The 23,188-nt window shown below is 44.3% G+C and overlaps 1 protein-coding gene across 2 annotated transcripts in view; it reads right to left on the bottom strand.

The window, feature by feature from the left end:
• LOC101941434 (fibrous sheath-interacting protein 2-like) overlaps positions 1 to 23,188 on the bottom strand; it is a 75,922-nt gene that overhangs the window by 38,708 nt on the left and 14,026 nt on the right. For both annotated transcript variants that reach the window (XM_065556481.1, XM_065556480.1), the window contains 10 exons: positions 21,063 to 21,152; positions 19,029 to 19,168; positions 18,584 to 18,728; positions 17,444 to 17,554; positions 12,700 to 12,838; positions 11,949 to 12,082; positions 9,138 to 9,204; positions 4,052 to 4,231; positions 3,272 to 3,405; positions 931 to 1,015 (listed from right to left, as the gene is read on the bottom strand). In XM_065556481.1, coding sequence (XP_065412553.1) covers positions 931 to 1,015; positions 3,272 to 3,405; positions 4,052 to 4,231; positions 9,138 to 9,204; positions 11,949 to 12,082; positions 12,700 to 12,838; positions 17,444 to 17,554; positions 18,584 to 18,728; positions 19,029 to 19,168; positions 21,063 to 21,152 — 1,225 coding nt within the window. The remainder of the gene's footprint in view (positions 1 to 930; positions 1,016 to 3,271; positions 3,406 to 4,051; positions 4,232 to 9,137; positions 9,205 to 11,948; positions 12,083 to 12,699; positions 12,839 to 17,443; positions 17,555 to 18,583; positions 18,729 to 19,028; positions 19,169 to 21,062; positions 21,153 to 23,188) is intronic.

Raw genomic sequence — 23,188 nt, 5'->3', positions numbered from 1 at the left:
TTCGGGACCATGTGGTGGTACAGTAAGGGACACAGGCTTAGCAAAGAAATTTCTTATTCACAGACACTTTACACAAACAACACTAGAGAGCTACAGATCTATGGGAAAACAATAAAATCCTGAATGCAATCCCCCTGGTCTGAATTCATCCCTCCTGTGAATCCTTGGTTTGGTCAGAGTCCTTAGGCCAGGCAGCTCTTCCTGCCTGCTTGACCTGGGCTCCTTTGCTTTTGGCATTGGTCAGACTCCCTTGTTAGCAATGCACCTCTTTTAAAACTTACTCTGTCCCCTGTTTTCCCATGTGCTCCAAGCTGTGGAGAGGTTCAAGATCCACCCCACCACTCATCAGCTGCTGTGTAGATAGTCATTCGAAGTTAACGGCCCTATTGTAGAAAACCATTCTTGCAGTAGGGAAGAGCCATTAAATGTTGATGGCTCTTGATTGCTCTGACTGTGCTTCTCAGACAGTCCGTCCAGTAGTCCAGACTCTGCTACAGAATGAGTTCTCTAATCCACAATGAATATTACAGTTAAAACTGGTGTTCACTAAACAAAATGTAATTCATAATTGGACACAGACTTATCCCCAACCTGTCACACATGACCTATACTTTTGGCATATGCATGTCCCTAGTGCACAGGTAGGAATCATGTAGACGGAAGAGTCCACTGGGGCTTCTTGGCCATACTCCCCTCATACTGGATTAGGAAGATATAAAAGGAGAAGTAGCCCCAATCAGTCTTCAGCTCTTTTCACTGGTTGAGGAATTCCTTTACATGAGATGCCAGAAAAGGGTGGCATTTTGGAAGTGGTAGTAAAGTAACCATATCAGCAAGCAGAGGCAAAGGCAGTTCCAGTTACTGTACATATTATCTTATGCTTATATATATCTTGGTTTTTAATTTCTTGGTATTCAGATAATAGCTCACCTAGGCCCTCTTCATGACTTCCATGTTCTTCCCTTTGATAATCATGCTCCTGCAATTCCATGTTGGTCTCTAGCACTCCTTGTTTCTACAATATTTAAGAAAAATGTTAGTTTTTCAGTGTGGTTGCATAGAGCAAAAGAAAAGTCTTAAGTGCAATGATATATTGAGAAATGTTTCCGTTCACACATTTTTATGATAGATATCACTGTGCTATGTATAGGCATCAAATATACCTTGAATGCATTAGGAATTAATACTTATGGGCTCTTCTGGTTTTCAAATTTAAAAAACTGTATCATTAATTGTGACAGATTAATAGAATGCACCTTTTGTTTACCTCAAAAAGTGCTTATCCAATTCTAACTCTGCATAGAAACTAGACCAGTAGAAGATTAACTCCAATGTCAGGACCCAGAATGCCCTCCAATGTCAACATGTGGGACAATGGGCTGCAAAAAACCTAGGTAGATTGAAATCAGAATCTGAATTCCTCTAATTCCAATGAACATTAAAATGTGAGTGTAGACTCAGAGTCTCAAAATGGGAGCAAGCAGCCCATAGAGCTTGCATAACTCCCAGAGTAGAATCCATTTACAGTAATCAAAGTAAGGAAATACTTGGAAACACCGTTTTAAAAAGTAGGCAACCATCTCGGATGTGCACTTTGTTAAAACCTCTGAGGAAGAAGCCAGCCTGAAGGGTCTGGCCTTCTATTGGAAATGGTCAGTTCCAAGAATAAACTTAAGATGTTTTCTGTGAGCTAGCTCATAGAGATGTAAAAGTAGGCATTCAGAAGGTCGAGAGCTCCAAAGCAATCCTAACTGCTTAGCAAGGGGACTATAGAGCGGAGAATCCCGCTATGGAACTTCCCCCTACTAAGAGATTTAATGAGGTTCTGAAGATCCAGAAAGGGTCTAAAATGACCCTTCATTCTGGGGATAAAAAAACATTGGGAATAAAATATCTGCTCTTGTACCGATTAGAAATTCTTTCTATTGTTTCCAAACAAAAAAGGGTAATGACTTTGCCTTTCAATAGTGTCTTGTGAGAGGAAAACCCCAAAAGAGGTAGAGTTTTAAGTCTGAACAGGTTCTTTCCTCAGATCTTCTGTATTCTCTCTCACGGGAGTATTGGGTAATTGCCACATTGGTGACACAATGTCATCAGAGCTACCATCTGTCTAGGATAATGGGCCAACAAATCCCAGATTAAAACACAACAGCTATCAGATAAATCTGAATGCAGAGTGACTAGACATAGATTCCTTGATAGACCTGTTCCCCAAAGTTACAAATGACTAGGGAGATTCTCCAAATGTCTTTATCCCCGCAGAATGCATAGCTCAACATCCTGTTCATATCAATACCTTCCTGAAGTGTTGCCTCAGAACTTTGAACTAATCCAGCAGTTCTCAAACTGTGGGTTGGAACCCCAAAGTGGGTTGTGACCCTGTTTTAATGGGGTTGCCAGGGATAATGTTAGATTTGCTGAGGCCTGGGGCCAAAGCCAAAGCCTGAGCCAGGCCCCCAGTGGTGGGGCTCGGGCTTTGGCTTCGGCCCCTGGCAACAGGGCTCGGGCTACAGGCCCCCTTTTCAGGGCAGAAGCCCTTGCGCTTCAGCTTTGGCTCCTCCCTACACCTCCCCAGGGTGGCAGGGCTTGGGCGGGCTCAGGCTTCAGTCCCCCCTCCTGGGTCATGTAGTAATTTTTGTGGTCAGAAGGAGGTCACAGTGCAATCAAGTCTGAGAACCCCTGAACTATTATAATCTGACCCATCAGGAGCCATAGACAAAATCAACAGAATGCAGATCTGTTGCACCAAGTCCTTTGGAGAACATACTGTCAACTCTCAGCCAATCAGCAACAGATTTAGGGGCCTTGCTGATTTCTCCTCCAATGGGAAGCAAACCTACAACATGGAACCTGGGTATATTCTTAGTGTGACTTATTTACACTATATACATGAATCCTTGAACAGAAGTGGTCACAAAGAACATACAGGCAAACCCTGTTTCAGGAATCATCAATGCCTGATTACCATGAGCAACACTGCCACAAGAATTGACCTTAGTTAGAGAGATTAGGGCAGCAAGCAAACTCTCATGCTGTTTGCATCAGCTTCCTCCCGAACAAACATGCATCACAAAACTAACACAAATACAGCTTTTCTTCAAAGACTGAACACGACCTGTGTGCTAAGAAAAAGAACATTTAAGACTATACAGGATACAGTAGTGTGATTCCTGCATAACAATGCATTTAATACATGAAACAGTGACACGCTTCCAACAATCTGTTACTTTTAGCTTTATATTTGAGATCAGTAAGTGCAATCATTTCATACCTGAAGAGATTTTCTTTTCTCATCTGTGACATTATTAGCAATCTCATCAAAGCCCTGTTGAGAGACCACTGAGGAGAGTGAAGTTATTGTAAAAACTTTTCCATTAATTGAAGGTCGACTAGCGAGATTAGCTTCTGGGGAAAAATAAGAATAAATTTCAAATTTCTAAATATTATATATAGAAAATGTGATATTTGGGAGGGATAAAAAAAAGTTTACTGCGACGAGTTTGGGATGAGTGTGTTACTCACAAGGGAGAAGTCATTATTATTTATTTGTATTGTGGTAGCTCAGAGGAGCTTCCAGCCATGGTCCCTATGGTCCCTCTGTACAAACACAGAACACTGAGTGAGTTGTACAGAATATTCATAAATCACATGGAAATAAAATATCCGTACTAAACCATGCCACTTCATAGTTTATGCCATTTATTTTTTCATTTGTGAGACTTTCCTCTCACTTTGCTTTAGGAAATATATTAGTTTCTATGGAAACAAAGACATCAGAATTTAGCAACTTCCAAATACAATATAACATTAATTTTATAGTTGTTCAAAAGTTATATCACGGTCATTGAAATACAAGAGTTTATGATGGTTAAGAAAAGTGACACCTTAACATGTATCATGCTTTTGAATATTTATACTGTGATATTTAAGGCAGATTTGGTAATATTAAGTGTGAACAAGTGGGTTTCAAAATTGGGCTTCTAATGGAAACTTTGTTTCAACTGTACCTATGGTAGAGACTAGCAGCCTTCCATAATGGAGAGCCACTTACCAGAGGATGAAATGGGGAGTTTGCTAGTGCTGCTACTGACTGCTTCTTCACTGTGCTCCATGGAGGTAGAGATGGAAAGATCACCAATGGTGCTGCTGGTTGCTTGTAGGGAATACTCACCAGAGGCATATAAGGAAAGTTTGTCATTGATGCTGCTGCTTCTGGGCAAGGGGGACTGGCCTGAGGTGGAGAAGAAAAGGTTATTGATTTGCTTACCTGGCCTGGAGCATCTACTAAAGGCAGAGAACGGACATTTTCTATTTCATTATTTCACTGTTTTATCGATATTTTCACCCAGAAATGGGTTTTTCTATTAGGCAAGAAGGAAAGGTTAAGGACTTTTCTATGGTTTTCTATATGTTATTGGGATTGGTGGTTACATTAACCCATTCATATATATAAAATCAAGGTAAACAGACTGTACACACAAAAACAAGGATATAAAGTAAGGGGTGCTTCATTTTGCAACTTTAACATTGTAGCAGGGAGAACACCCACTCTAGCCCTGAAGGGGTTGGAAAAGCCCTATAGAGGGCTGGGGCTAGGGAAGGGAGCAAAACCCCGGCTGATTGGGAGAAGTGGCTGCAGCTGGGGCCATGCCCCAAACAGAGCAACTTGGCCTTATAAGAAGGCCAGGGCAGCCAGAAGCTGAGGAGTCTCACTCTGACTGGAGAGAGAGACAGGCCTGGCTGCTGGGGAACTCACCGGGGACCTAGAGTGAGGCAGGGCTGGGGAAAGGCCTTGGGGCAGGGAAGCCTTAGGCCAGTAACTCCCCAGGCTGCAGGGCCTGGTCCTGGTCCTGGTCCTAGGCCTTCATAGGTATTGGGGTTGCAGAGGGACAGCCTGAGGGTGGGTAAAGGCAGCCAGTCCAAATCCCTTGTTGCCTGTGATGATTGGCTGATAGACTGCAGTCCGCCCCAGGGCATGGGGGTTAGATGGTGACTGGCAGTAGTCATGTCTGAGGCAACGTGGGGACAGGGAGTGGGGGTTCCTCTGGGTGGAGAGACCCAGAGAGAGAGTGGGGTACTGCCAAGGGGGCAACACACAAGCCAAGGGCACCAGGGTCCGGGAGGGACACAGGGACCAACGACAGATGGGACACCTGGCCTGCAGAGGGCGCTCAAATGACTGGTGAGCTAATTCCCAAGATGACCAGCAGGAGGCACCACAGGGGTGAGTCTGCGCCTGATTACAAGTGGTGGAGAATGCGGGCAGGAGCGGTCTGCCCCTGACACAAGGGGCTAGAGCACGGACAGCAGGATTATTGCCCAGAGACTTTGGAAGGGGACAATGGAACCCCGGTATACTGGGGTGTATTTTGCAGAGGCCCCAGGTCTTAACCCTGATTGGGGACAGGCGTCAGCACCCTGGACGAAGGGGGCTGATGACCCACAGAGATTATGGAAGGTGCAGTGGGCCCTCCACAAGCAGTTGGGCCAGCTGGTGGATGAGCAGCGGGCCCTGGCAAAGATCCTCCGGCAGAAGTGGCGAAGGAGAAAGACTTCTTATACATGCAGAAGGCAGGGACATGTAAAGAGGGATTGTCTCTATTTGGCCGGGGGTAGGGCGCCGCCCCACAAACAGGAACAGGGACAAGTCCCACAGCTAATCTGCTGGGAGAGGGAACCCAGGCGGCTGAGGACATGTTGGGCCTGTGGGCGACAAGGGCACCTGCAGTGGGCATGCCCAGGCCCAAGGCAGTGGGTCCCAGTCAGGCCCGGTGAGGGGGCGGGACCCCAGAAGGACCCCAGAAGGTCCAAGGTAGCCAAGAGGCAGGGAGCCTGCTGGGGCTGCAGTGAACTGGGCCACGTAAGGAGGCATTGCCCCCTTAGGGGAGCTGAGGCACGACCGATGGAGGTGCCTGGAGACCCGGATGGGTTGAAGCGTGAGAAGCTGGTGAAGGCAACACCCAGGATGGAGGGGACCCCGTGGGAGGTCGGGACCCAGACCCTCGCTAGGCAGGTCTTCAGCCGGGGAGTAGGGACAGAGGGGGCCCAGCAAGAGGCCGGGACCCAGGCTGGTGTGGAGAAGGTCGCCGTGGGGACCCAGACCCAGAAGGAAGAGGGCCTGGGGTACTCGGGTCTATGGGCGTGGCTGGAGGCTGCGGAAGAGGCCCGCCGGACAGCGGAGGCGGAGCTCCGAAAGGCCCGTCAGGAAAGGGAAGGTCTGGCCTGAAAACTAAAGGAGGCCGAGGAGAAGCAAGGGCGGCTAGCCAGACACCTCCGGGCTGCACAAGCTAGGGGACCACCCCCTTCTCCCGGGCGTGGGATCGTGACGGGGTGTGTGTGTAGCAGGATGAACACCCACGCCAGCCCTGAAGGAGTTGGAAAAGCCCTGTGGAGGGCTGGGGAGAGGAGCAAAACCCCGGCTGATTGGGGAAGTGGCTGCAGCTGGGGCCATGCCCCAAACAGAGCAACTCGACCTTATAAGAAGGCCAGGGCAGCCAGAAGCTGAGGAGTCCCACTCTGACTGGAGAGAGAGACAGGCCTGGCTGCTGGGGAACTCACCGGGGACCTAGAGTGAGGCAGGGCTGGAGAAAGGTCTTGGGGCAGGGACGCCTTAGGCCAGCAACTCCCCAGGCTGCAGGGCCTGGTCCTAGGCCCACATAGGTATTGGGGTTGCAGAGGGGCAGCCTGAGGGTGGGTAAAGGCAGCCAGTCCAAATCCCTTGTTGCCTGTGATGATTGGCTGATAGACTGCAGTCCACCCCAGGGCGTGGGGGCTAGATGGTGACTGGCAGTAGCCATGACTGAGGCGACATGGGGGTTCCCCTGGATGGGGAGACCCAGAGAGAGAGTGGGGTACTGCCAGGGGGGCAACACCCAAGCCAAGGGCACTAGGGTCCGGGAGGGACACGGGGGGCCAACGACAGGCAGGACACCTGGCCTGCACAGGGCGCTCTGATGACTGGTGAGCTAATTCCTGAGACGACCAGCAGGAGGCGCCGCAGGGGTGAGTCTGCGCCTGATTACAAACATTATTTTATTTTAATTTTTAGTATGGAATTTCCTCAGTATTTAAAAACAGAAATTTAACAAAACAAAGAAATTACCAGTACATTAATTTGGATTTATTTGTTAGATAGCAATAAAAACCTCCATGCTGCACAGTATATGCACCCAGTGACATTTATTCTACTGTAGAACACCAGTGGAAGGCTTATGCACCACTGAGTTTCCACTTACATTCTCAGGACTTAGGTAGTGCATAGACCTGGCACTGGCCATCCACAAAGGAGTGAATTGCACTCGGATTGCATTGTCATGGACATGAATAAGGGCCCTGCCCCTTTCCACATGTACCCTGTCATAGTCCACAATCACTTTATCAGAAGGGTGACTGGTCCTTTTAAGGGCACGTTTACACTTCCAGACATGCCCATGTTAGTTCTAATGGAGCTAACATGCTAACAGAGTGTAGTGTGGGTATCCAGCAGTTGAGAAATGGGATCAGGTGAGAGTTGCCTAGAGAGAGCTGCATGAGACCAGACAGAGCAGTAGTTGTGAGCTGGCAGAGAGCGTTACTGCAGAGAGAGAATGGATGAGAGCTGTTGGGGGGAGTGCTGCAGACATGAGCTGTTGGGGAGAACTGGTCAGGGCTGGGCAGCCCTGCTGTGCAGGAGGCTTGTATAGAGGACCCTAAGTGAAGGGGGAGAACCAGTTCAGTCAGGGCAGGCCAAGCCCAGGAAAAAGCCCAGGTCAATTCTGGAGGGAAGCTCACATGAGAGGGAGCTCAGCAGGGGTAAGACTTGAAGGTAAAGGGGGCCTGGTCAGCTGAACACTGCAGAGCGATCTCTCACCTCTCAATAGCTCTCACCAGTTCTCTCTTCACCAGCAGCTCTTAACTACTGCTCTCTCTAGTCACAGGTGAAGGAGGCCTCTGCCCTCTTAAAGGAGCCAGGCACCTTGTGACACACACACATCACAAATGAGATCACATTCCACCTTTTTAAGCATACATGTACAGAGCTAATCGAGTGTTGAGACATCGTATTTTGAATAGAATTATCATGCACCTACATATGGAAGCAGGCATTTACAGTGTTCATTTTTTTTTTTTTTTTTTTCAAAACTGATTGTGGATGTGGGTATGCAGGAGTAGCCCTGTTTACAAACAGGATAACCAAAGCTAACAACAACCTACATCATTCATGGCACACCAAGCCACAGACTATATGTATTTTACTAGATATTCCATTCATGTATAAGAAACTAATCCTACCAAACATGAGTACAAAGTGCTAATAAAACAGCCCACCAAGGCGGTGTCAGACCCTCGATAAGAACCCATTTCTGATACTTGTCTACACTACACAGCACTTGTCTCAACCCCTGCTCACCTGCACTTCCCAGTCAAGGTACTGAACTTCTCCATGTTGAATTACCCAGTTTTTAAAATGTGGCTAATAATAATGTTTTGTATTTGCATACTGGTATTCCTTTTTCATTTGCATATCTCAAAGCACTGTGTAATGTTAGGTTTCAGAGTAGCAGCCGTGTTAGTCTGTATCCGCAAAAAGAACAGGAGTACTTGTGGTACCTTAGAGACTAACAGATTTATTAGAGCATAAGCTTTCGTGGACTACAGCCCACTTCTTCGGATGCATCTGAAGAAATGGGCTGTAGTCCACGAAAGCTTATGCTCTAATAAATCTGTTAGTCTCTAAGGTGCCACAAGTACTCCTGTTCTTTTTGTGTAATGTTAGGTATGAACAAAAAGCTCAATTTTACAGACAGCAGTGCCAGGCATGTAGATATGATACATGTTTTCCAGCTTGAGATACCACATTTCAGAAAAGATTGAATGTTTTTAAATAGTAAAAAATGGCAAGTTTATTACCTTCCATTCATGTTGTCCTAGCAAACAGGGGAACCCTTTGTTGTTGAAAGTTTAAAAGGAAAAAGTACCCTCTAACACAAGCAAATGCTGGAAGCATTACACCACAAAAGCAGAAGTTTGGGGAAATTATAAAACTGGAGATATAATAGAAAGATTTGTGCAGCCTTCACTATAGCTTTAACAGCTCCAAGTATAATAGCACAGGAATATTAAACATCATGCTGTAGCTGAGACCGCTTAATGCTTACCCAGTTCATGTTCCCTACTTGGCTTTTTGTCCAAAAGTTTCTCATTGATACCAGAGTATAAATCTTTCTGCAAAATAAAATATGTAAAAGAAACAATGATGACTATCAATGATGTTAATATGAATTTCATAACTTTTTTCCCCTTCCTTACATCAGTCATGTAGAAACAGGCTTCACGGGCCCTTAGAGCATAATGTCGAATTCCCTTTTACAAAGAATGTAAAGCACAAAGAGTGGAATTTTCAAAAGCACCTAAGTCCCTTAGGAGCACTCACCAATTGAAAATCAATAGTGCTTGTGCTCCAAAATCACTTAGGGAAACCTCATTTTCAAAGCACCTATCAAAACATCTTGAAAGCTAAAGTATGACAGTTTTAATCTGTCAAATACTGGCAGCTCAAGTCCCAAAAATGGAAATCCTCTGAATGTTATCGACAAACCTGATCTCATTCTTTGAGGAGATTACAGGTTTCTTTGTTAAAGGTAACTGCATAGATATACTATACTTAAACTTGAATTTTTCTAAGATGTGTGACTTAGTTCCACATAACATTCTGATTAAAAAATGAGCACTGTACAATATACAATATCATCAAGCACACATTAAATGGACTAAACTGGCTAACTGACAAATCTCAAGTAGTTGTCAATGGGGAAACATCACGGAATGGGGTATTTCTAGTAGGGTTTCACAGCAATGGGAACTGGGCCCTATGCTGTTCAACATCATCCACCATCTGGAAGAAAATATAAAATCAGTGCTGATAAAAATTTGTGGATGACCCAAAAATTGGTGAAGTTGTAAATAACGAGGAGAGGACAGTGACATTGAGTGATCTGGATCACTTAGTAACTTGAACCCATTTAAACAAAATGTGTTTTAATACAGCCAAATGCGAACATACATCTAGGAACAAGGAATGCAGTCTATACCTACAGAATAGGGGTACTCCATACCCTGAAAATCAGTGACTCTGAAAAGGATTTTCAACAACTGCAAACAAAGAGTAACTAATAATGGAATGATGTCAGATTTGAAGGAGGTCTCAAGTGGGATTCCACAGGGATCTGTTCTGGGTCCAGTGTTGTTTACCATCTTTATTAATTACCTGGATACAGGAAGAGAGAGCATACTGATCAAATTTTCGGATGACACAAAGCTAGGGGGTGACCAACCCGATGGAGGACAGAGCTAAAATTCAAAGGGATCTTGATAAATGGGAGCACTGGACTATAGACCACAAAATGAAATTTAACAAAGACAAATGTAAGGTGCTACACTTAGGGAAGAAAAACCAAATGCACAAATACAGAATGGGGGATAACTGGCTTGGCAGCAGCACTACTGAGAAGGATCTGGGAGTTGTGGTAGATCACAACCTCAACAATGCAATGCTGTTGCAAAAAAAGCAAATGCAATTTTAGGTTGCATTAACAGAGATGCATAGCATACAAGTCATGGGAGGTGATAATACCCTTCTACTCGGTGCTGGTTAGGCCCAAGCTGGAGTATGATGTCCAATTTTGGTCACCAATGTCTAGAAAGAAAGTAGAGAAACTGGAAAGGATCCAGAGATGAGTAACAAAGATGATTAAAGGGCTGGAAGGCAGGCCATATGACCAAAGGCTGAAGGAACTGGGTATGTTTAGTTTGGAAAAGAGGAGATTAAGGTGGAACATGAAAGCTGTCTTCAAATACTTGACAGGCTGTCAGAAAAAAGATAATGAAATCTTGTCACAGAGGGCAGGACAAGAGGCAACTGGTTCAAACTACAGCAAAACAGATTTAGATTAAATCTAGGAAAAACTTCCGAACAGTAGGACAATGTAACAGACTGCCTAAGGAGGTTGTGGAGGCTCCTTTGCTGGAGGTTTTCAAAAAGAGACTGGCGAGCCATCTGTCTTGAATGGTTTAGACACAACAAGTCCTGCATCTTGGCCGGGGTTAGACTAGATGACCCTTGGGTGGTCCCTTCTAACTCCATAGTTCTATGATTTAGAGGTCATAGCGGACAATCAATTCAATATGAAATCCCAGTGCAATGCTGTGGCAAAAAGGGCTAATGCGATCCTTGGATGTATAAACTGGGGCGTAGTGAGTAGGAGTAAAGAGGTAATTTTTTCCTCCATATATGGCATTGATAAGATTGATACTGGATTACTGCATCCAGTTCTGCTGTCCATGTTTTAAAAAGAATCTTGAAAAATATGAAAGGGTGAAGCAAAAAGCCACAAATTATTTGACTGGAGAAAATGCCTTCCAATGAGAGATTTAAAGAGTTCAATATGTTTCACTTATCAAAAAAGATTGAAATGTGACTTGATTAAGGCATAAGTATCTTCAGGGAAAAAACATGTAATATTGGGCTCTTTAATCTATCAGAGAAAGGTGTCACAAGAACTAATGGCTGGAAGCTGAAGCCAGACAAATTCAAATTAGAAATTAGGCACAAATTTTAAACAGTGAGAGTAATTAATCATTGGAACAACCACCAAGGATGTGTTGGAATCTCAATCTGTTGATGTCTGAAAATCAGGACTGGATATCTTTTTGGAAGATATGCTTTAGTCACGTTCAAGTTATGCTGTAATCAAAAAGAAGCTATTGAGTCCAAAACAGAGGTAACTTGTGAAGTTTAATATCCTGTGATACACAGGAGGTCCGTCTAGATGATTGTATCCCTACTGGCCTTTCATTCTGAATCTATGAATAAACAACATATCTTTTAGATATGAAACATGTCTACATACTTCAACATGATGTGAGCTTTAATTTTATGTTTGAGACCTGTCTGGGAGGTGGCTTCCTACCTTTAAGGAGCCTCTGGTCTTGCTCATGACCGCATCAGAGGTAGGTTGAGATGTTACTGAAGAGAGTGATGACTTTGAAATTTCCTTTTTGTTAAGAAGTGAAGGGTGCCAGGAGAGACTCGTTGCACCATCTCCTGGGGGAGGGGGGGAAACAAACCCATCAATAAATAACTACAAAGGTCTTGTTCTATAGAGGATGTGAGATTATGGGGAATGCTAAAAAGAGGGGTTTTTTTGGTCAGAAACATACTCCTGACAAATAGAGGAGCCAGGTGCAAGTTATGTAGACCTTCATAACTGAGTAGCAATAAAGGTTTGCTTCCACCACACCACTTCTCAGTTTATGCCATTTACAATACTTCATGTGTCATTTTGTCCTTTACTTCATTTGTCTCTTTGAAATAAAATGTTTATCTTACCCATGTTCTCCCAGCTGACTGTATGTATGTCCTACACCTTTGGCATAAACATGTCCCTAGTGCACGGGGTAGGAATCTTCTAGAAAACAGCATTTACTGGACTACCTGCTTTTACTCCCCTCGTGCAGGGTTGGGAACTCGTAAGAGGAGCAGTAGCTCCAGTCACTCTTCAATTCTTTCCACTAATTCAGGAATTCCTTTGCAAGAAACTCCAGAGAAAGGTGACATTTTAGAAGTGATAGTAAAGTAACCATATTTGCAGATCTAGGAGACAAGGCAGAGGCAAAAAGCAGTTCTAAATACTGTCCATATTATATTATGTTAATATATACCTTGATTTTTAATCTTTGGGTCTTCAGATAACAGCTTATTCAGGCACTTTACATGATTTTCAAATTCTACCCTTTGATAAGCATGCTCCTGCAATTTTCTCAAGTGGTATGCCATTTTTTTCTCTAGCACTGTTCGTTTCTACAATATTTTAAGAAAAATGTTAGAGGTATTTAACACAAGATTGTCGTTGCATAGAGCAAAAAAATGTTCATTAGTGCAATGATATTTTGATAAAAGTTTCTGTTCAAACTTTTATAATATTTTATCAATCTATTAGTTATCATTGTGATATGTATAGACGCCAAATGGTCCTTGAACGTATTAACAAATTTTAATACACCTCTACCCTGATTATAACGCTGTCCTCGGGAGCCAAAAAATCTTACTGTGTTATAGGTGAAACAGCATTGTATCGAACTTGCTTTGATACTCTGGAGTGCGCAGCTCCGCCCCCACCCCCCGGAGCACTGCTTTACCGCGTTATATCTGAATTCATGTTATATCGGGTCGCGTTATATCAGGGTAGAAGTGTACCTACAGCCCCATCTAGTTTTTAAATTAAAAATCTGTTATCTGTCACATTAATTAATGATACAACAAAAAAATGTATATAATTTTTTTTTTTTTTTTTTTAGCTCCCCACAGTGCCCATCCAATGCTAACTCCGCTTAGAGACTTGGACAATAGAAGGCTAACTCCAATATCAGCATGTGGGACATACAGTTTATAAAAAAACCTAGATAGGTTGAAATCAGAGTCTGAATTCTCAGTGGAACAGAAACTGGAATGTTTGTTAGTCACTGTGTCAAGAATCTCATATTAATTTATATATGGTTGGAGTTCCTTTCTCTGTCTCATTCTAAAAATTAGTTCCAAAGATTAAACAAGCCTGTAGGTATGTTTTCTTATGGGTGTCTATTGTGTATTTAGAGTTAATCAAGTTAGTTACAGAGCTGAGATTGGGAATTGTTACTTTAAAACTGGTTAGAAATAGCTTGTTGTTTAGACCAAAGAAATTGAAGGTTAATTAAGTCAAACTTACTGGTGCCCCCCAGATCTAAACCACATTTTCTTTCAATACAGGATGGAAACTACTTTTCTCCACCTTTCTGAATCAGATAGTCTCTACCTGTAGATAAACTGTCTTGTTCCTTTAATTTGATGTCTCTTATTCTATTGTACCCCTGAAAGCTCTGAAGTGAAATGTAGATGATGTAATTTTGTTGGTATTTCTGTTTGAATGGTTGTTGCATTCTGAAAATGATAGGAACTGTATGACATAAGAAGGAAAAGAAATACTGAAAGATATATGCTTCTAATATGTGTATAGCTTTGAAATATTAAAAGAAATTGCCTTAAAGGAGGGAACTCTCATTAATACTGTGGTGACCTTCTAGGGCAGGGATGGGCAAATTTTTTGGCCCGAGGGCCACATCGGGGTTGTGCAACTGTATGGAGGGCCGGGTAAGGAAGGCTGTGCCTCCCCAAACAGCCTGGCCCCCACCCTCTATCTGCCCCCTTCCACTTCCCACCTCCTGACTGCCCCCCTCAGAACGCCCAACCCATCCAACCCCCCCTGCTCCTTGTCCCCTGACTGCCCCCTCCCAGGACCCCCACTCCCTATCCAACCCCCCTGTCCCCTGACTGCCCCAACCCCTATCCACACACCTACCCCCTGACAGCCCCCTCGGGATTCCCATCCATTATCCCACCGCCCTCTGCTCCTCGTCCCCTGACCACCTCCTCCCGGAATCCCGTGTCCCTAACTGCCCCCCCGGGATCTCACCCCCTTATCCACTCCCCCCTGCTACCTGTCCCCTGACTGCCCTCCCGACCCCTATTCACATGCCTGCCCCCTGACAGGCCCCCCAGGACTCCCACTCCCAACCCTCCCTGTTCCCCATCCCCTGACCACCCCTCCAGAACTTCCGCCCCCTCCTCCCTGACTTCCCCGCCTCCTTACCAGCAGCAGGAGCTCGCAGCCATGACACCTGGCCAGAGCCAGCTTTGCTCCCCATGCTGTCCAGCGGAAGCAGCGGGCCAGCACATGGCCCACACGGCGGCGTGGCTGCAGGGGAGGGAGTCAGCGGGGGAGGGGAGTGGCCGGGGACTAGGCTCCCCTGCCGGGAGCTCAGGAGCTGGACAGGACGGTCCTGTGGGCCGGATCTGGCCCGCGGGATGTAGTTTGCCCACGTCTGTTCTAGGGTGACCAGATAGCACTTGCAAAAAATCAGCAAACTTTTTTTAGGGAAATGTGGGAGGAGGGGGGAGGATAGTTGCGTATATAAGACATAGCCCCTAATATCGGGATGGTCCTGATAATATCGGGAAAGGTGGTCACCCTAGTTAATTCAAAAATCTTTGGGGCTTGTACACACTAGTGCTTACTTCAGTATAACTTATGTCACTCAGGGGTGTAAATAAGCCACCCCCCATGAGTGACGTAAGTAACACCGACCTAAGTGTTGGTGTGGCCAGCGCTATGTCGGTGGGAGAAGTCTCCACCTGACATAGCTTCTGCTGCTCAGGGAGGTGGAGTAATTATGCTAATTTTTAAAGATGGGCTAATATAGTGCCCATCTTTAAAAAAGGGAAGGAGGATCCGGGGAACTACAGGCCAGTTAGCCTCACCTCAGTCCCTGGAAAAATCATGGAGAAGGTCCTCAAGGAATCAATTCTGAAGCACTTAGAGGAGAGGAAAGTGATCAGGAATAGTCAGCATGGATTCACCAAGGGCAAGTCATGCCTGACTAACCTAATTGCCTTCTATGATGAGATAACTGGCTCTGTGGATGAGGGGAAAGCAATGGATGTGTTATTCCTTGACTTTAGCATAGCTTTTGATAGGGTCTTCCACAGTATTCTTGCCAGCAAGTTAAAGAAGTATGGGCTGGATGAATGGACTATAAGGTGGATAGAAAGCTGGCTACATCATCAGGCTCAACGGGTAGTGATCAATGGCTCCATGTCTAGTTGGCAGCCAGTATCAAGTGGAGTGCCCGAAGGGTCAGTCCTGGGGCCGGTTTTGTTCAATACCTTCATTAATGGTCTGGAGGATGGTGTGGACTGCACTCTCAACAAGTTTGCAGATGACACTAAACTTGGAGGAGTGGTAGATACGTTGGAGGGTAGGGATAGGATACAGAGGGACCTAGACAAATTAGAGGATTGGGTCAAAAGAAACCAGATGAGGTTCAACAAAGACAAGTGCAGAGTCCTGCACTTAGGATGGAAGAATCCCATGCACTGCTACAGACTAGGGACCGAATAGCTAGGCAGCAGTTCTGCAGAATAGGACCTAGGGGTTACAGTGGATGAGAAGCTGGATATGAGTCAACAGTGTGCCCTTGTTGCCAAGAAGGCTAATGTAATTTTGGGCTGTATAAGTAGGGGCATTGCCAGCAGATCGAGGGACGTGATCGTTCCCCTCTATTCGACATTGGTAAGGCCTCATCTGGAGTACTGTGTCTAGTTTTGGGCCCCACACTACAAGAAGGATGTGGAAAACATTGAAAGAGTCCAGTGGAGGGCAACAAAAATGATTAGGGGGCTGGAGCACATGACATATGAGGAGAAGCTGAGGGAACTGGGATTGTTTAGTCTGCAGAAGAGAAGAATGAGGGGGGATTTGATAGCTGTTTTCAACTACCTGAAAGGGGGTTCCAAAGAGGATGGATCTAGACTGTTCTCAGTGGTAACAGATGATAGAACAAGGAGTAATGATCTCAAGTTGCAGTGGGGGAGGTTTAGGTTGGATATTAGGAAAAACCTTTTCACTAGGAGGGTGGTGAAGCACTGGAATGGGTTACCTTGGAGGTGGAATCTCCTTCCTTAGTGGTTTTTAAGATCAGGCTTGACAAAGTCCTGGCTGGGATGATTTAGTTGGGGTTGGTCCTGCTCTGAGCAGGGGGTTGGACTAGATGACCTTCTGAGGTCCCTTCCAACCCTGATATTCTATGAACAGAGAGTTCTCTCTCATCAGCATAGAGCATCTGCACTAGCAGCACTACAGCGGCGCAGTTACATCCGTTTGGCTGCACCACTGTAGCGATTCTAGTGTAGGCTAACCCTTGGAAATGAATTAAACTTAAAATGCTCCTATGAGAAAAGAAACAAAGAAATGTGTTATACACCAATGCCTCCTTCTGGACATCAAAGAACACAGCAGAGACCCCAGAAGAACAGAAATCTGAGAGCTAGTTGACGAGTGTCAAATAGAAGATAAGAAGATTGCCCTTAGGTTACAAAGTCCTGACATCCCTGCCATTGCGGATTGCCAGTGACAATTACAGAAAACCAAGAGGTGACTGTGGTGCACTAAACAGCTGAAGTAAGTGGAACTTCTCACTGTGTGAGAGGTTAATCATGTGTTTGGCTTTTCAGGACTGGGATCCAAGGGAGGACTGGGATGTCCTAATTAGATTATTTTAAAAAGTTTGTATTTTAACACCACATGGTTCCTTTTATTTGGATAAAAACTTTTATTTAACCTTGTCTTCTCATTCTCCAATCTCCCCTTATTTAAAAACATAACCAGAACAAGCAATTCAAACTATTTCCAGAGGAGCTGTGTGTCCCACTCAAGAAACTTAAAATTCACAACTATGATCAGAATCTAGAAGAGATTTTTATTTTGGATAGCATTACTGAGTACACTTATCTAGATACTGTACTTATGGTCTTAATCATTAGCTTCTCTCTTCTCTGGAATGTGAGTTTTAAAGAAATAGCTACTTAATATACCTTTTTAGCTTTCTCTTCTCTTCTTTTCCTTCGCAGTTCCTCAATTCTTGCTTCTCGTTTCACATCCTCTCCAATTTTCAGCAGAAGTAACATCTCTTTTTGCTTCCATTCCTAAGGATCACAGATTTATCATATCATGCCAAAAGGTGATAATTATATGTGTATTTTATTTTGTACGTACAACTTTTCTGCGGCTTCATTTAATAATTTTCTGTTCATTATTGGTATATTTTAAACACTTTGGGCCAAATTCATTCCTAGTGTCAGATCACTGCAGTCAATGATGTAACCACAGCGATAAATTTGGTACTTATAAAATTATTTTTCCAACATGTTAAATTCTACAAATGGCAGAAAGATTATTGGCTTGACAGTGGGCTGGTGGGATAGCAGAATGACAAGCATTTTTCATGACTTTTCTTTCAGCCATGACCTGTTTAGAATCACTGCCTTGCAAAGCTACATGTTCTGACACTTGCACCACGAAGCCCTGTGGTTACCCCTCTTCAATGCAGCCTAATTTCCCTGCTTGCAGTCAGAATTTTGCATCCAGAAACATTCTACTTGTATTCACTTTATCCCTACAAATTGTCATAAGTACCGATCCCGCTATTTAGTCTTGTAAACACCTGCTTGTGACTGGAAATCAGGGATGAAATCCTGCCTCATTGAATTCAATGGGAGTTTTACCATTGACTTAAAGGAGCCAGGACTTCATGTCAGGTACACAACTAATGGTAGGATTTGAGCCTGTAAAAAGCAGGCCTAAAGGGGAAACAGTATCTAGAAATCAGGGCCATAAAGTATTGCTATGTAACTCTGCCTATCAGGCTTAAATATTTACAGGTTCTTTTTTACTTACATATACCTGGATCCTGTAAACTCTTAGGCACATGTTTATTACTAGGCATGTCAGCAACCCTACTGACCTCAGTGGGACCGCTCAGACACTTGATGTAAAGCACATGCGTAAGTGTTTGCAGGAGTGGGTCCATATTCATCAACTTTTTAAAATTCTTTGTGGACTTGCTTGTAAACTCATTGGCTGCTGGCAATTTTAATTATTTGTCAATTGTCTCATTAAGATGTGTGTTGTGTATATATAAATTGTATAGTGTCTTTCAATTTCTTGTTTCTAACCTCCTCCATTTTTATATGAAGAATAGGTTGTTTCTTTTTCTTTTTTTCGTGTTGCCTTTTCTCTTCCTCAGCCTGTTGAAGGAGATGTCTTTCTTCCGCGATGCACTTAATTTTTTCCAGTTCTTTATTAATCATGTCTACATATCTTTAAATAGAAAATGTAAATCATTGGTAAGAATCAGCTGGAGTCATCTTACTCAGTCAATTTTCTGCTCAGTCCCTGCTATCATCTTTGCCTGAGTTTCTGTTTGCTTAAGCCAACTGAAGAATTTACAATTGACTTCACAAATGTCTAACATAATTCATACCCAGTAAATTAACAATTCTAATACATTTAGATCTTTCATAATTTAGACTCAATAAAAATAAGGCCCCAGCCTTGCAAGGAGTTCCATGCAGGCCGCCACAGACACTCCCAAATTATAAATTATTATGTGTCTTATACCTGTTCCTCATCTGTCTTTCTCGTTCTTGTAAATTTTCTCTTTCTTCTCTGAGCAGCCACTCTCTGAAGTGAGAGGTGTCCGCACCTTCTGGAAGCAGAATGGGATCCCGTAGTTTTGTCACTTGTTTTTCAAGCATTTTCTGAAAATCAAGAATGGATTTTAGGGCTTGATTTACTAGAAATGCTTTCACCAGGCACCAGTCTGTCTCTCTGCATTGAAACTTAAAATACTTAACAGAAAAGAATTTGCTGAGGGCCAAACCCTCCCCTTTACACCAAAATGACATGGAAAGGCGGGACATGCAGTTCGTAGGTATGATGGGGTATACAAACTCCACGCTGGGCAACAGAGTTAACGAGCTAATGTGGCTCAGGTGGGCCTGCTCCACCACACCTGTGAGACATGTCAGACTTGGAGAGAGGAGCTTAAAAGGGAGAAACCCAGTTCAATCACTGGCAGATCAGCAAAGAGAGCTGACTGACTGACTAACTAAAGGCAAGAACTCTTTAGCTACCTGCTGCCTGGTGAGGGAAGGCCTGTTGCAAGTCCACCTGTGATGGGACCATTTCTTTATGCTAGCCAGTGAGTCTAGTTGGGATCATAGCTTTGCAGAAGCCCTCTGAGAGATTTACCATATCTCTGGGATGATTTGTTTGTGTTTACTTCTTTTATTGTCAACCCCCAGAAAGGGAAGACTAACTGGGGCTCTGCTGGAGGGCTGAGCCTCTTAAGCTTGGACTGGCATGCTGGAACACCTTGAGTGCTGGGGCCTACCCAGGCCTAGGGGGTGCCATGGTGTGGAAACCCTGGTGACAGTAGGCTACTGCAATTCTGTGGCATGTTCCCCTTTGGAATGAGCAACCACACCTTTAACCACAGCTTTGTCCTGCCCCTTTGTTCCCTGTCCCCCCACCCCACCTCACCCTGGGTTCCTTGCCCCACCTGAGCATTTGGAGCAGTTTGGAGCTACCTACACCCCCTTTTTGAAAACGTCTGCAGCATGCTGAGAAGGGAAACTCCCTCTTTGAGTGACTCACTCACGTCTACACTACGGGGTCAAGTTGACCTAAGTTACGCAACGCCAGTTACGTGAATAATGTAGCTGGAGTCAATGTAGCTTAGGTCAACTTATTGAGGTGTCTACACCACACTGGGTCGATGGGAGAAACTCTCCTTATGCTTACCTTACCTTATGCTTCTCATTCCAGTTGAGTACCGGAGTCAACGGGAGAGCGATCGTCTTCACTAAATTGACCCCGGTGGATCGATCACAACAGCATCGATCCACCGGTAAGTGCCAAATTTGACAGTGTAGACTTTTGAGAGGTCTGGTCTTTAGCTTTTCCATTTCTTTGTTTTAGAAAATAGTTACCTGCTCCCTGAGGGTTATATTGCGCCTTTGAGCACATCAGACATGTCTGGGAGGAAACTGGGGAGTATGGCAGTAGTATTGTAAGCTTTGCATTTCACCCTTAAAACATCAGCTGTACAATCAACTCCTAGAATGTTGTCTCTCAATCAGCTGCTAAGATCCCTCCCATTTCAAGTTGTTAGCAGGGGACTAACCAGGGCTGAAGAGAGGTGGTTGAAAAAGAAGAAAGCGAAGAGGAAAGCACAGTGGGCCTCAGGCACTAGTGGTGCACCAGCTTCATCCTCTGGTCCTGTGCCGTATGCCTGCTCTATGCGTGGTATGGACTATTGCTCAAGAATTCGACTGTGTTGACACTTGCAGTGCTGCAGCATGATTCGCGGTAACTGAATTGCTGCTTACACCATTGTCTTTCAACCCAGATGGTTGCCGCCAAAAACAGTGGACTCACTAACCATGCTCAGACATCAGCTTTATAGGCCATATAGTAGGCACAGAAGAGTGTGTTCTCAAAACTTTGGTAACAGTCCCACTGACTTTCTAATTCAGGATTGGGTAAACCCCAGTGGGAGGCTCTGCAGTCACTGTAATTTTTTTAGCTGACTGCTATTTTGTGTTTGTTTTTGAAACAAAACAGAATTTTAACTACTTTTAATTAACTTACTTGTTCTCTCATATAATTTTTTTCAAACTCTAACTTGAGGGTGGTCAGATACTGCCGGTATTCATTGAATTCCTTTAGTGAACACACAACCTAAAAAGAAAAAGATGTTGCATCGAAAATAGTTATTTGCTATGTATAGTAATGGATCAAAATACATTCATGTACAGTCCATATTACTATCTTTACAGAGATCCATAGGTTGCTTATCAATAACTATGGTTCTCTGAACATACTACCTCTGCCAATTTCCCACTGTAGAAGCTGCTGCTATGCAAGCCACAGAATTATTTCAAAATAGTGACCTGTGAGAGATCATGCGTGCAGGTCCTTTGGATCCAGCCTTCTAAACGAAGAGTGTAAAACTTTTCTCCATCTCCCTAATTTCATATCTCTCTGCTGGATGGTGCAATCATGGAACCAAAACCCTCTTTTTGCACAGGATTAGGTTTTTGCTAAATCTTTATATTTTTATAGCACTTAAAAGAAAATCTGTTAGGTCTGTCTGACATGGCAGCTTCTTCTTTAGCTGTGGCCCTGGTCAGGGATCCTTCTCATGAGACTGTTATAAGATGAAGTTTGCTGTGTTGGAAAAGGGGGCTATCGAATTGGTACCAAAACTGCACACAGGAAAGGGACTTTATTTATGGTATTTTCTTATTTAAAAGAAAAATGAGAATTATTCACAGACTCTTTATCTAAAAACAAATCTTTTGTGCAGCTTTCTTGGAAAGGTAAAAGTGCATGTGATTACTCTGGGGAACATCATCTTTCCTTTAAATAGTCAAGATTGCTTTAGAACCCTCGGCCTTTGGGATGTGAACACTACTTCCATATATCAACAAGGTAAAGGCACAAGAAATATGTCCTGTTCAAGTAGGCAACAATTAATATCAGTAACAGCTTCGAGAATTGTCTGTCAATAATACTGAGCGCTGGCTGTTGGCCATTTTACCCATACTTGCCCATTTTGCTTTCTTAGGTCTGACTTCTCCCCTTTACATTGCTCTCATAGTGCAAATTGGCCTTAAAGGGAGTGACTAAAATTTCGGGCCTTAATTTTCATTTGTCCATTTACTTTTTAAGGGTTAAATTCAGACCTGGGGCAAGAGGGGGCAACTCCATTGACTTCAGTGGACTGAATATGACCCTATAACTCTACATTGTTCTTACTGATCGAGTTAGATAGGTTTTTCCGGAAGTAATTGATTATTGCTTTCTTAGTCTTTCTTAATTCTCTATTTCAGATTTTTACCTCCAGGGTTCATCATTAAAAAGTTTCAGGTTTACCTTTGCAACTAGATTACTGTGGTATTAACTCTATTTCTTGCACTTCCCTATAATTATGATCGGGAACCCAGAATCCAGGCCTGATTCAGCAAAGCACATGTGGTTAACTTTAGGCACATGCTTAACTTCCATTGATTTCAAAAGATTGCCTGAGCAAATGATTAAATGTATTTTCACTTTAGACACACTACGAAGGAAAATAACAGCAGCACAGTATTGTATGGCAAGGCTCCACCAAGACACAGTGGTCTCAGTCCTGCCTTCTGTGGCATTTATGTGTGCAGGCGGGGAGAAGGAATAGGGAGCCTGTGACGTGGTGTACCAGGAGTTTGATGCCCCCCGCCACAGGCCCTGTTGCCTTGGCACATCATGCTGGAAGATGTTCTTCTGGAGGAAAAGAGTGGAGAGTTTAAACTGGCAACAGCTGCCTAGAGAGGCCACCCAGGATCATGTGCGCTTAGAACCAATGAGAACCGGTCCCCCAATGGCTAGAAGGGTCAGAGTAGGCAAAAGCCAGTCAGGGCCAAGGGGTAAAAAGGGCTGGCTCCTTCTTCCAGGGGGCAGTTCTGGATGAAGCTGGGAAAGAGGAGAAAGGACTTCCCCATCTTAACCTAAAAGCCCGGCCTGGTTAGGTAGGGTTACCATATTTCAACAATCAAAAAAGAGGACGGGAGGAGCCCCACCCTAGCCCCGCCCCTGCCCTAGCCCCGCCCCCGTCCTGTCCTAGCCCCGCCCCTGCCCCTTCCACTCCCTCCCACTTCCTGCCCCCTCAGAACCCCCAACCCTCCCCCCCACTCCTTGTCCCCTGATTGCCCCCCAGGACTCCACCCCCTCCCTGC

The sequence above is a fragment of the Chrysemys picta genome, chromosome 9 (assembly GCF_011386835.1).
Source record: "Chrysemys picta bellii isolate R12L10 chromosome 9, ASM1138683v2, whole genome shotgun sequence".
In the NCBI taxonomy this organism is placed as follows: domain Eukaryota; kingdom Metazoa; phylum Chordata; order Testudines; family Emydidae; genus Chrysemys; species Chrysemys picta.
The sequence above is the reverse complement of the archived record's forward strand: the minus strand, read 5'-3'. Positions and strand labels throughout refer to the sequence as shown.